The sequence below is a fragment of the Aquarana catesbeiana genome, linkage group LG06 (assembly GCF_042186555.1).
Source record: "Aquarana catesbeiana isolate 2022-GZ linkage group LG06, ASM4218655v1, whole genome shotgun sequence".
Taxonomy (NCBI): Eukaryota; Metazoa; Chordata; class Amphibia; order Anura; family Ranidae; genus Aquarana; species Aquarana catesbeiana.
Genome location: NC_133329.1, coordinates 326,888,812 through 326,907,619, shown reverse-complemented (window position 1 = coordinate 326,907,619; position 18,808 = coordinate 326,888,812). Strand labels below are relative to the sequence as shown.

The following is an 18,808-nucleotide window of genomic DNA, read 5'->3' as shown; positions in this document are numbered from 1 at the left end:
TCATGAGGTCAAAGGAACTGCCTGAAGAGCTCAGAGACAGAATTGTGGCAAGGCAGAGATCTGGCCAAGGTTACAAAAAAAATTCTGCTGCACTTAAGTTTCCTAAGAGCACAGTGGCCTCCATAATCCTTAAATGGAAGACGTTTGGGACGACCAGAACCCTTCCTAGAGCTGACTGTCTGGCCAAACTGAGCTATCGGGGGAGAAGAGCCTTGGTGAGAGAGGTAAAGAAGAACCCAAAGATCACTGTGGCTGAGCTCCAGAGATGCAGTTGGGAGATGGGAGAAAGTTGTAGAAAGTCAACCATCACTGCAGCCCTCCACCAGTTGGAGGTTTATGGCAGAGTGGCCCGACGGAAGCCTCTCCTCAGTGCAAGACACATGAAAGCCTGTATGGAGTTTGCTAAAAAAACACCTGAAGGACTCCAAGATGGTGAGAAATAAGATTCTCTGGTCTGATGGGACCAATATAGATTTTTTTGGCCTTAATTCTAAGCGGTATGTGTGGAGAAAACCAGGCACTGCTCATCACCTGTCCAATACAGTCCCAACAGTGAAGCATGGTGGTGGCAGCATCATGCTGTGGGGGTATTTTTCAGCTCCAGGGACAGGACGACTGGTTGCAATGAGGGAAAGATGAATACGGCCAAGTACAGGGATATCCTGGACGAAAACTTTCTCCAGAGTGCTCAGGACCTCAGACTGGGCCAAAGGTTTACCTTCCAACAAGACAATGACCCTAAGCACACAGCTAAAATAACAAAGGAGTGCCTTCACAACAACTCCGTGACTGTTCTTGAATGGCCCAGCCAGAGCCCTGACTTAAACCCAATTGAGCATCTCTGGAGAGACATAAAAATGGCTGTCCACCAACGTTTACCATCCAACCTGACAGAACTGGAGAGGATCTGCAAGGAGGAATGGCAGAGTATCCCCAAATCTTTCCCAAAAAGACTCATGGCTGTATTACAAAGACTCATGGCTGTAAATACATCTTTCCCAAAAAGACTCATGGCTGTATTAGATCAAAAGGGTGCTTCTACTAAATACTGAGCAAAGGGTCTGAATACTTAGGACCATGTGATATTTCAGTTTTTCTTTTTTAATAAATCTGCAAAAATGTCAACAATTCTGTGTTTTTCTGTCAATATGGGGTGCTGTGTGTACATTAATGAGGAGAAAAAATGAACTTAAATGATTTTAGCAAATGGCTGCAATATAACAAAGAGTGAAAAATTTAAGGGGGTCTGAATATTTTCCGTCCCCACTGTACAGTATGTTATTTTGGGTCTATGTCAATTAACTACTTCTCTTCCCACACAAGCGTATGTGAATACAAAAGAAGCTTGTAGTAGGTCAAATGCAGGTCGGAAGGAGGTCAACTGTAGGTCAAATGCACCTTTCATTTGTGAAGGATTTTAGAAGTATCACAAACTAATGTCAAAAACAAGCTGCATTTACCCATTTACACAAGCCTAATACCTGTTGACACAGGTCCTTTTATCTGTTTAAAAGTCAACAATATTTGGACAATGGGAATGTTTTAGTTAGATAGTTCTATGCACTATAGATATGCAATAAAAATCCACATTAATACAGAAGTCAATACATACCCTAGCCCATGTTTTGCGGTTGACTTCTCGTTTCTCAATAAGGTACCCAGTAAGAGGGCTGCCACCATCATTCTCAGGAGCTTCCCAGGAAAGGTTGACAGAGCTTCTTGTAAGATCCCCGACCTTGAGTTCTCTAGGAGCACTTGGACGAGCTAAAATAAAGTTTCTGTAAGTTAGTTTATTTTAAATATACCAAAAGTAGAATTTCCTAAAAATAACACTAGCTCTTACCAATAACATTCACATCAATTTCTCCAGATACTGATGCTACAGCGTTTGTCAGCTCTAATGTGTAGATTCCTTTGTCAGGGCGTTCACTTGGGGAAATGACAAGCTCTGCAAAGGCAGCAGTGGTCTCTATCTTTACACGGTCATTGTTTTCCAAGATTGCTTCATTCACTGACCATACTGCTGTTGGAGTAGGATAGCCTGTGATTGGAACACGTATTTTGAGGGGTTCGGGGACAATTACTTCCAGACCCTTTTTGAAGGCACTTAAGTCCAGAGTGGGTGGTGCTGGAAAAAAATAAAATAGATGGAACGATTTTACAAATTGCACAACTCAAATTCAACTTCTCCTTTAATGGACATAAGCACTAAAACTTACTGTGAGGATCATCTGCTGTAAGAGGTCCCAAGCTTTCTGTAGGATCTGATATGCCAGCTGCATTTTCTGCAGATACTCTATAGTAATAGTTTGCTCCAGCCTTCAGACCAGTTACCTAATTATTTAAGATATACCATAATAAAGTTAATAATTTGTGCAAATAAAAAAAACCTGAAAAATATCATCTAAATTATCCAGTTAGATTTATATGTATTAATTCAGCTGATAGATTGGAACAAGCTACAGAATCAACAGAATTAAAAGTTCTCTATAAGTCTTGGAATATTCTCTAAAAAGATCTTGGTGTATTTGGAATTAATACAAATGCTCCAAGATCATAGGTCTGGTGATGATAATGATTCTGGTGTTAGTGTAATTTGCTTACTTTTTGTAAAACTTTGAGTACTACTGAAACAGAGAAATTAGGAATGTACCTTGTATGTAAGATCAGGAGCAAGTCTCATGTTGCAGCGTATCCATTTGTCAGTGCCTTCTTCACATCGTTCAATAATGTAGCCTAATACTGGGCTTCCACCATCCTCAAGAGGAGGTTCCCATGTAAGCTGAACAGTAGACTTGGTTTGATTTGAATGAGTCAAGTTGATTGGAGGGCTTGGTTTTTCTGAAAATACACATGGGGGAGATTTAATAACGATATTACCACACATATTTGACCCCTAGTGGCCTGCACCTAATTCAGGAAAGCCTTGCAACAGTTTCACAAAGCTTTCCGACACATGCGCCAAATTCAGGTAATTCTTGCTACCACCACTTTTAGAATCTGACAATATGGCTGTGGCCGATTCTTAAAGAAAATGGTGGTAAATAACACCAACTCTATGTTGGCATACAGAGAGATGCTAGTGCTCAAAATGGGGCATTTTGTGCTTGGAAGCTGTCATTCTCACATAGGGTTCACTGGTTGCTATGATGCTGGCAGCATACCAGCAACAGCATAGCAACAGATGACTCATCCCTGGCCCCATTCAACTGTCAGGAGATTCCCCAGCTGACAGCTGAAAGTGAACAAAGGGGCGTTGATGCTAGTGACATGATTGTCCAATGACCATATGTGGACAGTCACATCACCAGTAGTGTTATACATAATAAGGGGCTGAACATGCACTGACGACTCCATGCAAGAGATTCCTGACATGAACCTGTCACCTGTACTGCAAATTGTACAGAGGAGAAACAGAAATCTAAAGATTGTCTATGATAGTTGGATAGCACTGATAGCACATAAGTACGTTATTACCAAGCAAATGCTATAAAAGGGATAGGGCAGGTGACACAATCTGCTTAGTTCTTTTAGTAATGAAGATTTTATTGTATTTTAGAAATATCATGTTTGAGGCCCCATCTAAACTAGCATGCAAGATAAATTGTGAAATAGTTAGGGGTGATACCTGTAGCTGCTATTTCACATCTAAGAACATCACAATTACACTAACCTTTTTGCAACATGCGTATTCAAAAGGGGTGGAATTTAGTAAACAGATTGTGGGTTTAGCTGATTTGAATGAATGGAGTTTAACTGGCATTAACAGAAGGACTTAATATTACCCCTTTAAAATACCCTAAAACTAGCAGATAATAAAACAAGCCAATGACCATCTTCCCCAACAGCCTCCCTGGCAGCACACCACCTTCTCCAATACTACAAATTCTCTTTACACTTTAAACTGCAATACATGATCATAGATATATACATACCAATTGGATCCCTGATCTTAACAGCAGGTGTAGCAGCACTGGGTTTGCCAATTCCAGCTTGGTTTTCAGCTCTGACTCTAAAAATGTATTCTTTGTTCTCCACAACATCATTGAGAGTGGCTCCCAGTTCATCAGGCTTGGTGATCATGGCTGTATCCCATTTAATAGAAGCTCTGTCACGCAGCTCAATAATGTAAGCTGTTATTTCAGTTCCGCCATCATACTCTGGTGGCTCCCAAGTCAGTGATGCACCAAAGCGATTGACATTGCAAACAGCCACATTGAGAGGAGGTCCAGGAACATCTGTAATATAGATAACAATCAATATTCCATTTGCAGATCAAAAAACCCTTATAAAATCAACCAGACATGGTGCAGATTTTTCACTGTACTTACCAAACTTGCTTCTTGCTTCAACGGGTTTGTCTGTTTCCACAGGTTCACCAGCACCAACTCTGTTTTTGGCACTGACACGGAACAAATATTCTACACCTCCCTTCTGGAGTCCAGTGACAGTGTATTCACAGCTGTCTGCATGATCAGTAACAAGGACCCAAGTCTTACGCTTGATGTCTCTCCTTTCAACAATATAGCCAGTAATTTTGCTGCCACCATCTGACTCTGGTTCTTCCCAAGCCAGACTGACTTCCCCATCATATGTATCAACCACTTCTAGATTTCTGACAGGTCCAGGGACATCTGAAATAAATGTAAAAAAACACTTAAGCCATACTGGCAGCAAAAAAAATGTGGCTTCTTAAATTTTTGCTAAGGTACTGGCAGTAACAACATACCAATAACATCTAGGTTAATGTGTGCCTCTGCCTTGCCATGTTTGTTTTGCAGGATGATTGTGTAATGACCCTTGTCTGCTTTCTTTGTTTCAGGAATCCTGAAGCTTGTTGCATTTGCTGTAGTATCCACATTTACATCAGACAAACTTTCACCTTCTCTACGCCATTCACCTTCTGCTTTTGGATAGGCATCATATGGCACAGACATTGTAAGTGGCTTTCCTGCATCGATTACAATGTTCTGATCTGCTGTCTTTATCTTTGGTACAGCTGTTAATAATCAAGGATGCATATATTAATGCAATGACTGATTTCACATCATTGGAATAACAATATTAGAATTAACAATAATATGCTTAATTAAACTGGAAAAGTAAAAAAGAATAAAAACGTTGCATAAAATATATACACGCATAACACCAGATTTATGTGAGTATGACAATGTTACACTTGTATTTTGAGCTTGTTTGCATGCATAGATATAAATATACTGTACCTGCTAGTTCAAGTTTTGCTCTAGCATCTTTATCCTTAGCCACAAATCTGTATTCACCCTGATCACGGGGTCTGATTTCACAAACTTGTAGCCTATGGACCTTTCCTTCACTCATCATTTGATGTTTGTCTCCCTGGACAATGATCATGTTATTTCTGAGCCATTTCACCTCTACTCTGTCCTTATTTAGCTCAACCTCAAACATAACATCAGATCCTGGAGCTTCAAAAATGTCAAGAGGTGGTCTGATAATCTCAATCGGGATTTCTGGAAGTAAGAGGAAAAAATAAAATACATGTAGAAAAATCCCATTAGACTGTATTTGCACCAGCACAAAGACAAACTGTTTCCCTTACCTTCAACAAAAAGTCTTGCTCTTGATTTTCTCTCGTCTACTCCACAAGAATATTCACATTCATCCTCTGGTCTGCAGTCTTTAATAATAAGTCTGTGGAGACTTCCATCTTTTTCAAATAGATACCTTAAAAAAGACATAGGATGAGTTAGGAAAATTAGATTATAACTATGAAGAAGGTCATATAAAAAAAGAATATGATTTAAAATTTTAAGTTAAGTTTCCTCACTTTTTATTCTCTCTAAGTTCCCGGCCATTTCGGTACCATTTCACAGCGGCTTTCTCTTTTGAGAGCTGGCAAGTGAAGACAGCATCCTCAAACTCAATAACAGTTTGGTCTTGGAGATGTTGAACAAAATCTGCTGGAGCTTCTGTGATCAAGAGCTCAGCTACTGCCCTGTCTTGTCCAGCAATGACTGTGTACTCTCCTTCATCCACAAATCCACAGTCCTTTATGATAAGAGAATGCTTGTACTTGTCAACCTTATACAATATTCTTCTGTCCAGAACAACTTCTTGGCCATTCTTCATCCACATGACTGTTGCATTTGGACGGTTAACTTTGCAGCAGAATGTGACTGATTTCTTCTCCATTGTTTCAATATCTTCAATAGGTTCCACAATTCTCAAGTCCTCCTCTGAAATAGAAAATATTTTGTATAGTTTAGCCCTGCGCCATCTAACCCTGAGGGGTGACTTGTTACAATTCTACAATAGTAGTAGTTACTTACCTACTACTGTTAGGGAGGCAGCAGACTTGACATGTTCACCTCTGTGGTTTGCCAATGAAATTGAGTAATTGGCTTGGTCATCTGACTGAGCATCCCTGATTCTAAGAGTATAGACCAGATCTTTGTGTACCATAATATATTTTGGACTATCAAATATTGCTTCATCATTTTTGAACCACTTGGCTTTGGCCCCTTCTGTATTAACTTCACAGTTAAAGACAAGTTCTTGTCCTTCTTTAACTTGTTGGTCCTTTAGAGGAGTAATGATCCTGAGTCTCTCTGTAATGTAAAATTATGCATTAAAAAACAACATACATTAACTACATAATTTTCATTTGTACTTCTTACATATGCAACTCTATATTTCCCTACTGTATCGCTAAGCCATATATTAATTAATAAAAAGTGTTTAGTAGAAAATTAGCAACAGTTATAAATTATAACTATTGGAGATTTTGCAAAAAGTAAAGCTTTTATTATTAAAATAATAATGTTTTTATATATATGAAATCCTTTTTTATAAAAGCTAAGGAGCAAAAACTCTCCCACGAAACATAGTTATAAACAGTAGGATGCATACATAAATATTTGACATTGAAGGCAATTAATAGAGCAATTTAAAAAAAAGCTTAAACCATATCAGAAAACATTACAAATAATCTGATACCAGTTGTATTTCAGTTTTGGCATCACATACCTGCAAGGGGTAGTCACAAAGCATTGTGCTTATAAGAATAGAATTACTGGGTATCCCTACATTGGAATTTAAAGTTTAACTAAAGGCAAAACTTTTTGTTTCGTTTTGAAGAGAATGAAGAACCTCTGTCAAGTTTTTATTGATTTCTGTGTCCCTGTTAGGGAAATTCACCATTTATGTTATCATTACTTTTATCATTGAAAGTGAAAAGAATCCCAGGTTTTGGGTTTCCTAAGAAAAGAAATAGAGGGGGAAATCTTCAAATAGGGACTATAGTTCTGGTGACGCTAGTGAGAACGAGGGGAAAAATCCTGACAGGGGTTATAACTTTCCCTTACTATTCAAATTGAAAAAAGCTTTCCCATTAGTTTTACGTTAAGGTATGTTCAGTACTTATATTGCACAACTTCATGTGCACCTTCTATGTGGACCTCCTCACATTGTAAAGCACCATTGTACACCTATTGCCAATTTTTACCCATTGCCAAATTTCACATATAATTGTTAATAATTTTTCAAGTCACTGACAAACCAAAATTAACATACTGGCTTTATATTAGCTTACCAATTACTGTCAATTCTGCCGGTGCCCTGGATTGTCCAATCATGGCAGCATAAACTCCTTCATCTTCTTTAGGAACTGCATCTTTGACAACCAACATTCGCTTTTTGCCATCAGATGTGATGTCATATTTATCTCCAGCTTCAAGAATTGTGTCATTCTTAACCCACTGTACTTCAAAAGCTTCTTTAGAAACAGAGCAGACAAACTCTGCCTTTTCACCCTCAAGTACTTCAAGATTCTGTGGTCTGGAAATAAACTCTGCAGCAAGTTCTAAAAAGGAAACAACTTTGAATTAGATGACATTACTAAACAACTCGTATTGGGCATTATCTTGCACAGTGCCATGATTTCTCTTACCTTTAATTCCAAGTTTGCCTGTTGTACGGGAGTTTGGCAGTCTACAGTTGTATTCACCGGCATCTTCCAAACGGATATTGTTGATTATCAAGATCCTCTTCCTGCCCTCAGCAATGTGTTCATATCTTCCACCATCTGGCAGCTCATAGTCTCCTTTAAACCAGGACACATCAGCACTAGCCTTGGAGACTTCGCAGACCAGTTTGACAGATTCAGATTCACATGCTTCAATATTGGGTAGATTTTTGGTGAAAATAGCTTCTTCCTCTGAAATATAATCAAATGCATGCAAACATAGTTAATATGTGACATGCATTACATTAGATGCTTATTATATGTAAAATAATAAATTTTTGTAGACATTACATATTACTACCAGTGGCATACACAGAGAATCGAGTAGTAAAGTATAAAATGTAATGGTTTTGGGGTCTGCAAGGCATTTTAATAAGGAAGCTCTCTGTGTTGTTTATCGTTGGCCTTACCAATGACTGTAAGCAACCCTGAGGTCTTGGCCATTTTCGATTCACAGGTATACTCTGCTTCATCATCAAACACACATTTGTTCACTACTAAGGTGCGTGTGACTCCTTTAGAGATAATATCGTATTTCTTGCCCTTTCGAATTTCAATTCCGTCTTTGAACCAGTGGACCTGGCATTTGAAAAAAAGTAATCCAAATTAAAAAAGTGGATGCTGTTTTACTATTGCATGCTCATTTACATCAACAGCAGTAAATACATTTTAACCATCCTGGGTGAATGATAAATAATGACACAATGGAGTCTTAGAATTCCAAAACATGACCCTATGGCTTCACTTATCACCTGACAATGCTAGTTTCTGAGGCATGCAGTGACTGTATGACTTAAATATAGTTGTGTCCTCGAAGTTACTTAATTATGTTGTTTTTTTAGTATAACATGTCATTAGCTCATTAACCACTTGACCTCCGGAAGGTTTACCCCCCTTGATGACCAGGACATTTTTTGCGATACGGCACTGCGTTACATAACATGCAATAAATAAATTACAGTGCTTGCAACAATACAAGGACCTCCCTTCATGACGCCTTGTGGGGGGGGGGCAAAACGCATTGACGTAATTTCTGGTGCCGAGTCCAGGTGACTCACTTCCGGTTGGATGTGGCATTCCTGAATTGTATCCCTGTATCTGTTTACATTCTCACTGAAATTTGGAGTTTTGTAAGTAGGAATTTTTTGTTTGCGCAATAAACACCGAACATACAGAACTTCACTAATAGTTCCCTTTCCTTTTTTCTGGTGAATATTTCAACTTTAGCCATGCTGGGAGAGATCTCCTGTGGACCTATTTAAATAATCCTCAGCCAGATTTCGGCTTGCTTGACCCTTAGACTGAAAAGCTAGGGGTCCATTATATATGGTGAGTGGGGACATTGAAGGAGAGTGTGTCACATCACAGAGTGGAAGTTTGAAGCACTTTGCACTTTTCAGTGGATTGGAGCACAAGAGCACTTTTATTGGGACGTTTTTGCAATAATACAATACAATCTCATATGTTGTTGTTTACTTATTAATTTTGCACTGTTTCAAGCGTTGTATCCTTATACAGTATTTGATGTTTTTTTTTAGAGCACTAGAGTACTTTAATAGGATAATTTTGGAATATATAATAACACAATTGTGATATGTTTTCTGATGGTTATTTTCTTTATTTGTACTGTTGCAAGTACTGTAATATTTATATTATCAAGTAAATAGCACTTTGTGTACAGCAACTGCAAGTTTTATTTACATCAACAATTTATTCTTTTTCACCTTAGCGCGAGTATATACTGTTTTCACTGCGTTACTTTAACTGACAATTGCATGGTCATGCAACGCTGTACCCAAATAAATGTATGTGCTTTTTTATTTTTTGTGACAATTTTGAAAAAAAACTAAACAAAATAATATTTTTTTACTTTCTGTTATAAAATAAATTTAAAAAAAATCAAATTTCTTCATAAATTTAGGCCAATATGTATACATCTACATATTTTTGGTAAAAAAATCCCAATAAGCTATATTGATTGGTTTGTGCAAAAGTTATAGCGTCTACAAACTATGGGATTTTTTTTACGACGATCAGTGTCTTATAGCAGGTCTGTGATATTGTGACAGACATACTGACACTAACTGACAATTTTGACACTTTTTGAGGACCAGTGACACTAATACAGTGATCAGTGCTAAAAATATGCACTGTCACTGTACTAACGACACTGGCTGGGAAGGGGCTAAAATCAGGGGCGATCAGAGGGTTAACTGTGTACCTAACCAGTGTTTTACTACCCTGAGTGATGATCGGCGGGTGCTGGAGTAATGACAGCAGAAGCAAGCTGCTGGCGGTGCACATGCGCGCCCCCTACCCGGAGGTGTATATATATATATATATATATATATATATATATATATATATATATATATATACATGATCCGGTGCACAGGTGCCACCCTGTAGCAGTAAAACTGCTATAAGGTGGACCTGAAGCGGTTAAAATGTCTGCGGTATTTTTTAGTAATGGTGCTTAGACGGTAAAATTATGGTAAACAGTTATAATTATGCTACCTCAGAAGGACTTGCAGTAACACATACCTTGGCACTTTCACGCGAAATTTCACACTCAAACCGGGCAGTTTCTTTCTCCTTAACTTCAAGGTCAGTAAGAGGTTTGCTAAATTCCACAAATGGAGCTGAAAATTGAAACAAAAAGGCAAAACGTACTTTACTGATTGACTTTAATATTGTACTGTTGATTTTTTTATGGTTTCTGCTAAAACTTTTTGTAACTTCTATACGAATCTAAACAAAAAAAACAAGTTGGAACTTACGTTCCACGTTCAAGAATGCAGATGTCGTGAAACCCTTGGCATCGCATTTATATGTTTTTGCATCATCAAGTGTGCAGCCATGGATGATAAGCTTTCTAACTCTTCCCTCAGCGATGATGTCATATTTTTTGGTTTTGTGGATTTCTTGTCCATTTTTAAACCATTTAACCTCAGCAGTCTCTCTGGACACCTCACACTCAAGTACTGCAGTAGCTTCTTCCTCTACTGTTTGGTCCTCAAGAGGTTTAGTAAATTCAACTGGAGGTTCTGAATGATTAAAAAATCCCATTAGAAAACATTCTGCTGAAAAGTCTCTTAAAAGAAACAAAATCAAATGAAAAGTGTACCTTTCACAGTTAGGTTGGCTTGTGTCTTAAAATCTTTTGCAGTGAGTGTGACTTCTCCAGCATCTGTTAATTGCACATCCCTTAGAGTAATTGTGTGAACCCTTCCTTCAGCACGTGTCACAATCTATGAAAGAGAAAAAAAGGTGTTTTCCGCATGTGTCATGCACTTGTGATGTAAAAACAACCTACATTTGCAATATTTAAAATGGTATTTTTAATGCATATATAAAAATAACATTAAAATCAAACACATTTATTCTAAACTACTGTAGGCTATGCCTTTCTATTTTATGATAATTAAAGTGGTTATAAATCCATCTAAAAAAAAAAAACAACAAAAACCTGCAAGACAAAGGCATAATGAGCTATGCATCACACAATAGCTCATTATGAAATACTTACCTTAGATCAATGCTGTTTCAGCAGTCCCAATATACCGTTGTGACCGACGACATGTCTCCTGGAGTTACTTCCGGGTTCGTGGGCTCTGGCACTGTGATTGGCCAAAGCAGCGATGACGTCACTCCCTCGTATGCGTGCGGGAGCCACCGGTCACGGCACAGGCCCTTTAGAAATGGCACGATCGAGCCGTTTCTAAAGTGTGTATGCACCGATGACGTTGGCGCAAGCGTGTATGGTGAATATCTCCTAAATGGTGCAAGTTTAGGAGATATTCACAGTACCTACAGGTAAGCCTTATTATAGGCTTACCTGTAGGTAAAAGTGGTAGTACAGGATTTACAACCACTTTAAGCACTGTAATTTATACAACTAAATTTGATAAAGATTTTGGATAGCTACTGTCCTAAAGTAAGTATACATACTTTACTTTCTGCACTTGTGTTATGTATATAATGTTGTTGAACTTAATGTTTCTGAAGTAAATGCATAATCTTACGTATGCTTTCTCTGACTCATGTTCTCTAAATCATATACAAACATGAACAGCTTTTGAAATACATGAAGGTAAAGTGGTGTTGTTGCCCATGACAACCAGATGCTTAGTCTAACTTAGAGCAGGTTTAGAGCAAATGCTACCTCCACCCTAAACAGGTTACAACACAATAGCTAACTCTTATAAATCCGGTTAATGTACAGTCTGTATTAATTTTATTTTCCATTATGTTATTCACGCTCCTAATACATTTCAGCAACAATAATAACCCTTTTCTCAATTGATCTACAAATGTATTAGCTTTGCAATTTTCATGATATGAGAGCTGAATGAGTGGATACCATTTGTATTACATAATATGCCATTCTACAGTGAGAAGGCCTCCAATGTGTTTTATGCAATAAACACAAAAAACATACATAGCGTTCTATTCATATTTAACACAATTAAACTTGATAAAACAAAACATTTTAACTACAATGCATTAGTATTAGCCAACACATGCCTTAATTATTAAAAAGGAGAATTATAACTGTAACAATTCAATAATTTATTTAAAACATAAATAAAACAAACGCATTTAACAATGTCAATAAATATTCATTATTGTTTAATAAAATGATTAGCATGGTTGTGAACATTTGATTCAATAGATAATGTGACATTGCTGAAAGAGGCTGACAACCTCTGGTATCTTGAAATGTAAAAGAAGCACTTGAAGCTGGGATATAAATAGCAGGCAAAGAGGACCTAGAGTGCAAATCTGCCTGCAAAGTTATGCTTTCAATTGCCTGAAATGGAATTTTAAGCCTGCTAATCCCCATATATGCACAATACTTTACTACAGTTATCAAGTGAATGAAAAACGAATCAAGAGAGGCATGCACCTCATCAAGAGAACATTATTAACAGTTCTGTCCTAATGTAGCATTATAACAGTTATAAAGAAAAAATAGTGTTTACATTTTGTCCCTGAAAATGCTTTTGTTTCAGTGCAAAAGTTGTTTTCAAGGTTTGTGTAAAGAAAAAAAAATGTGAAAAATGATTTAGAATCTATGCATTCATATGCATAAAATATACTCTGCTATATGTTTTGCATGTGTCTCTCACATTTTATTCACTAAAAAGCCAAATTTTATATTTTGGAAGTTCAAAAAGTCTTACCTTATCGCTGGATTCCAGTTTTTGGCCTTTGAGGAACCACTCCACAGGTATCCCTTCATAGGAGAGCTCACACTCAAAGGTAGCTGATTCCCCAGCTGTCACTGTCACATCCTTCAAGGGCCTTAGCAGGCCAATAAGACGGGCTTTTCCAAAAGAAGAAGACATTTTTCATTAAAGTCCTTGCTCCTAGGAAAGCTAATGCCCCTCACTCTCTAAAATCCATTGTGGCTTTCCTCCAGGATGCAGAGAAGTGCACTGAAACTATTTAAGGGCTACCACTGGACTCTGACCTCCTGGGATCACAAATAGGTGGAGCCTCAATTTGCATATGGTGTCTCCTTACACTGAACAGAGTCAGCAGTACACCCACCCATTAACCATATGCCTCTTGCTACATATAGCATATCTCTTCTAAAATAGTAAAGGGCCTATTGGACAGAGACAGCTGCAACCTGGTTACCCTAGCCGCTGCTGTCAATCAATCTCTTGGCATTTTCCAAAATTGACAACATAATGCTCTCTCTATCAGCAGTTAACGTGCCAACACAGCAAGTCTTTCTTTGTAACAATCTTCTTTCGTAACAACTTACTACAGAAACATCCAGGCTATCCATGATGACTCAACACTTTGTGAATATAGTTTATTCATTTAGCTAACTATTTTTTAAAACTATACCTCTATAATCCTAGATATACAGGAAGGCATTTTTTTTAAATTTTAAAGCAAATTAAAAACATAAATAAAATCAGACACATTACTCAGTAACAGTGCCCTTTTTTGCATATTTGATACAAGTTTAAAATGTGTTATCTATGGACATATGCTAGCAATAATCAGGAGGTCAATGCATAACAAAAGAAAGAAATTAAAGCTGTAGTAACGCATAGCAATTAAATGATTTCAGTTTACTTGAGAAGCCTAAAAAAGTTATTACCTTTCACTTTGAGATGTGCACTGGACTTTGCATTGGCTGCTTGGAAATCCACACCACCAGCTTGGTCCATTCGCACATTGTAAAGGATAAGCAAGTGTCTTTTGCCTTCTTCCTTGATTTCACAGTCCTAAAATAAATCAATATATTGAGTTTAACACCTGCAACATTGAACAGCCCAAAAAGCAAAAATTGCCCAGTAGCCTAGCTTTTACTCTCACTATTTGTGTTTGTCTTAATTATATTAAACCTATAGAAATATAGATAACCCAGAAATATAGATAATCTAAAACAGGCGCTCCTAAATTTTCTTGCAGATCATACTCATATAAACATACTCAGATAAACTCATCTTGTTAAAAAAAAACTTAATAAGCAAACCTCCTTGAAGTTCACAGGCTGTATGTAAAACTCTGCTTAAATGGTTAGTTTGAAAAACTGTAAAGGTGACCTAACACCAGACTCTATTCACACCAACACCCCCCAGTCCCTGCTGTACAGTGATCCTCAACTGTAAAAGCTCCTGCAGCTTCTCCACTGGTCTTTTGTCTGTCCAGCCCTGCCAGGGTAGATAGATTCTGATTGGTCAGTGCCATCACATAGACTGCGCTAACCGTAGAGAATCCATCTGGCCTGTCCCAGCCATGCTAGACGGAGAAGAGAGAGAGCAGCAGAGATAATCCCTGGACTAGTGGAGTGGCTGCAGGAAACCAGACAGCTGAGGATCGCAGTAGGTAAGTGCAGCAGGGACTGGAAAAGTGGGGAGGGGGTCTGTTGTTACGTCACCTTAACAATTTTTCTGTAATGGATAACTAACCCTTTAAAGTGAACTTGATTGCCAATTTAGGGCAATGCAATATGTTCACTGATTGAAAGCACCCTTGTACTTATCTAACACTCGCTTTCTCACAATATCTGTTTTCCATGCAGCACATGCATAGGCTAAAACCTAGATCCAACCAGTGTTTTAATAGAGAGGTGGGGGAGCAAAATGAAGGCAAAAACAAAAATGCTAGGGTTCCATCTAGCACACTTTTTTTGCCCTGAATTGTTAAAGTGCAGGTTTGCTTTATGAAAACACAAAACTTTAAGGATTTATTGTAGCTGCAGTAGATATATTTGGTTTATCCAGTAATTATTATAGTGATTTTTGGAAATATTTTAGTCCTCTGTGTTTCCATTTTTTGATACCTCCATGTCAATGCAGTATGAATCACTCATAGGAGTGTTGAGTGTGACAGTAATTTCATAAACTGAAAGAATGGAAAATGGAAGAAAAAGGGTTGGGCAAAGATATAGAGGAGAGACATAGCTACTATCGGTGTGCAGGGTTTGACCCCACCTTTCCAAAATACACAAAAACCTTGATAAGAAAGTGCAGTGGTTTTCTTTATTATATGCCTTCTCTGTAACATATGTTTACCAGAAGCCCATATGCTATTTAAATTAAGTTATGCTATGACATCACACATTGCTTTCAGTATAAATGGAGCTATGCTTACTGGAGAAGGATGTAATGCTTCTCCTTTGAGTTTCCAATTAGCATGGACATCGTCTTCAGATATCTCAGTTTCAAAGCGAGCAGTTTCTGTTTCTATAACCTCCACACTGTACAGAGGACGGACAACCTTGATGTCACGATCTAAGGGATAATGTAAGCAAGTTAAAATTGAGCCTTAGCCTCCACCATCATAATCAAACTTTAAAAAACACCTCATGGATCATAAGTCTTACCTTCAATGTTCAGTCTGGCAATAGTTTTATCTGTTCCACAATCACAAGCATATTCTCCAATGTCTTTCTTTGAAGCTTTCTTTAATGTGAGAATGTGTTTCTTTCCATCGGCCTTAATGACTAAATTCTTGGATGGAATTATCTCCTGTCCATCCTTGAACCATTTCACTGGTGCTTTGGCCTTGCTGACCTCACAAAGCAGGACCACTTCGTCTTTCTCTACAGCAGTGTAATCTGACAATTTGGTTGTAAAGTATGGATCTCCCTCTGTGACAAATACATATAATACACATCAATAAAAAATATATCCCTACACAATACAGTGAATTTTCTGATTTATGCACTTATATAGTTAGTCACAACTCACCAAGCACAGTAAGCTTAGCCTCACTGGTTTTTCCCATGGCCTCAACTTTGATTAGTGAAGTGTCATCCAAAGTAACATCCTTGAACTTAATGGTATGGAATTTGCCATCGTCATGTATTGAAACCAGCTTGCTGGGATGTAGACGCTGGTCATTCTTAAACCAGCTAACTTGTATGTTGTCATGAGATAACTCAATTGTAAATTCAGCTGTTTCTTGCTCTTTAACTGTCACATCTTTAAGTGGTGTCACAAATTCAAGACGAATACCTACGAAAGTGTACACAAATTATTGATTAAGTCCACCTCCACAGAATTGATTTAAAAAATAAAAATAACAGGTAATAATTTAACCAAATGTTCCATACATATCATCAATGTTTGCCAAAGCAATATTGATAAAAAAACTATTAATGCTATTTTTTAGACAACAAAGTTATCTAAAATAAGATTTAAGATTTATTTCAATCATTTAGAAATTAATAATTTAATTAGTTATGAATTTATTTTGGTGGTGTGACAATTTGGAGATTGTTTAGCTCATTGGTAGTGAGTGAGTTTACTCCATGACAGAAGTACATTTTGGGGCTTTTTGCTGCCCACTTTTATTTAAAAGAAAGCAAAAATTCCCACATGGATATCTTCTCACACAGGGGGTTCTCACCATCAATACGAAACATAACAAGGGATTCAGCCACCTGGCTCTTTATCTGCCCTGTGGCTCTGGCCTCATGCCTCAGTCCATCTGACTGTCAAACACACAGTTCCAGTGCTCATTCTCAAAACGCTGTACCTCTGTCAGCCTGGCTTCATATCCTTCAGCCCCCAGCTGTTACATCCTTCACAGGTTCAATCCTTTGTCTGTTCTGACCTGGACAGTACTATGCAGGCGTGCACCTCTCACTGCTCCTTTCACACAGTGACCCCCTCGGGAGGGTGAGTCCTTGAGCTCTAATACTGGCTCTAATATGAATCCAGCACACACTTGCACCAATAGTGTGCCTGTGTCCTGCAAAACCTGCCCTAGACTGCCATTTTAGACTGTGGCTGCGGCTCACCCTGCCACAGTGTGTATTTTATAAAATAGAAACAAACCTTCAATTATGAGTTTGCCACTGGTTCTCTTGTCCTCTGCTTCAAACATGTATTTAGCTTCATCTTCAAAGGCAACTGACTTAAGGACCAGAGCGTGTCTTGTGCCTTCAGCAATGAGTTCATATTTGTCATCTCCCGTGAGTTCCTGGGAACCTTTTAGCCAACGTAAAGTCTTAGGCAATCTTGAAGTCTCACATTCAAATCTTGCTTCATCCTTTTCGTACACCTTGACATCACTAAGTGGAGTGATGAAGATGAGTGGAAGTTCTGCAAGACAAGGCATGAATAAGCATTTATTATTTTTTATTGTTACTTATTAATTGTTATCTACAGGATAAAAATATGTTATCTATAATTTTTTTTCTGTAAAGGAATCAGCAGAATGCATCCTTAATAAACAGTTGCTTGGATTACAGGGCAAACTGCATGGACAGGTTAGGTAAATCGGTAACATTACAGTACTATATACATATACTGTATATTGTACATAGAAACAATGTGGTTGATTTAGTAAAGGTAAATAGGCTGTTCACTTTGCAAGAAAGTTTTTGCTTTATTAAAAATGTGGTGAAAATTTACTTTGCAACAAATAGTCAATTACGTGCAAGGAAAATAAAAAAAACAGTATTTTTTTCTTTTTACATGATTGGATGATAGATGTCAGCAGGGCGTCACCTCATTCACTGTTAAGGGCTCACAAGTTAAGCCCTTGCAAAGTGATAAGTCTATTTACCTTGAGAAATTCATCCCCACTGTGTTTCTTAAAGAATTATGGAGGCTGCCGCGTTTGACCTATTCTTCGAAAAATACTAGTTACCTTCATTACTACAGAACGAAGTATTAATGTAGGAGTTGTCAGGTGAAATCTCAGAACCCAGTGGGGGTGGGGTCCGGGCACTATTAAAATCTAGAAGTATTGCATAGTAGTGGCACTAAATACTCTGCAACGTTTCACTGGTCACTAAAAGTTATGTATGAGTGCTCTTCCTTCACAGTGTATTGTTGCATTCAGATTTTACACCCTTGACAAGATTACTTTAACATGGGTGTTCCCTAAAGTACTTCCCCTTTTAGGTAAGGTTACATACAATAAACTGATCTTTTTCACATACACATCTAAAAAAAATCCTTAAAAAATGATAGGTTCCCTTTAATCAGCTCCTGTGTAGTATTCAAGTGCATGTGTGTGTCTGAGACTGCGGTAAGAGCAGGGCTATTTTTCAGGGGGAACTTGGTGGAACTCAGTTCCACCACCTCTGGCTCAGACCCTTGGGAGGGGCCTGCTGACCACAATCACTTGTAAACACAGAAGTCCAGTTTCTGTGTTTACAAGTGGCAGCTCTGCACTCTGTGTGCAACCCCCCTGAACTCTGCACTCTGTATGTAATGCAATCTTGGTATTTAATGCCCCTTTAGGACCCTCCTACTGTTCGTGAAATTTGACTGATCACACCCACTATTTGATGTGATTTGGAGGGTGTGTGTGGGTGGA

General features: G+C 38.0%; 1 protein-coding gene across 50 annotated transcripts in view; it reads right to left on the bottom strand.

The window, feature by feature from the left end:
* Positions 1 to 18,808, bottom strand: part of TTN (titin) — a 348,879-nt gene that overhangs the window by 100,567 nt on the left and 229,504 nt on the right. For all 50 annotated transcript variants that reach the window (XM_073633763.1, XM_073633783.1, XM_073633784.1 and 47 more), the window contains 23 exons: positions 17,317 to 17,583; positions 16,225 to 16,491; positions 15,858 to 16,124; positions 15,626 to 15,765; positions 14,127 to 14,253; positions 13,192 to 13,334; positions 11,133 to 11,256; positions 10,786 to 11,052; positions 10,550 to 10,647; positions 8,416 to 8,584; positions 7,931 to 8,197; positions 7,574 to 7,843; positions 6,312 to 6,590; positions 5,810 to 6,218; positions 5,582 to 5,706; positions 5,226 to 5,492; positions 4,730 to 4,999; positions 4,332 to 4,634; positions 3,936 to 4,238; positions 2,654 to 2,841; positions 2,220 to 2,334; positions 1,844 to 2,128; positions 1,613 to 1,764 (listed from right to left, as the gene is read on the bottom strand). In XM_073633763.1, coding sequence (XP_073489864.1) covers positions 1,613 to 1,764; positions 1,844 to 2,128; positions 2,220 to 2,334; positions 2,654 to 2,841; positions 3,936 to 4,238; positions 4,332 to 4,634; positions 4,730 to 4,999; positions 5,226 to 5,492; positions 5,582 to 5,706; positions 5,810 to 6,218; positions 6,312 to 6,590; positions 7,574 to 7,843; positions 7,931 to 8,197; positions 8,416 to 8,584; positions 10,550 to 10,647; positions 10,786 to 11,052; positions 11,133 to 11,256; positions 13,192 to 13,334; positions 14,127 to 14,253; positions 15,626 to 15,765; positions 15,858 to 16,124; positions 16,225 to 16,491; positions 17,317 to 17,583 — 5,102 coding nt within the window. The remainder of the gene's footprint in view (positions 1 to 1,612; positions 1,765 to 1,843; positions 2,129 to 2,219; positions 2,335 to 2,653; positions 2,842 to 3,935; positions 4,239 to 4,331; positions 4,635 to 4,729; positions 5,000 to 5,225; positions 5,493 to 5,581; positions 5,707 to 5,809; positions 6,219 to 6,311; positions 6,591 to 7,573; positions 7,844 to 7,930; positions 8,198 to 8,415; positions 8,585 to 10,549; positions 10,648 to 10,785; positions 11,053 to 11,132; positions 11,257 to 13,191; positions 13,335 to 14,126; positions 14,254 to 15,625; positions 15,766 to 15,857; positions 16,125 to 16,224; positions 16,492 to 17,316; positions 17,584 to 18,808) is intronic.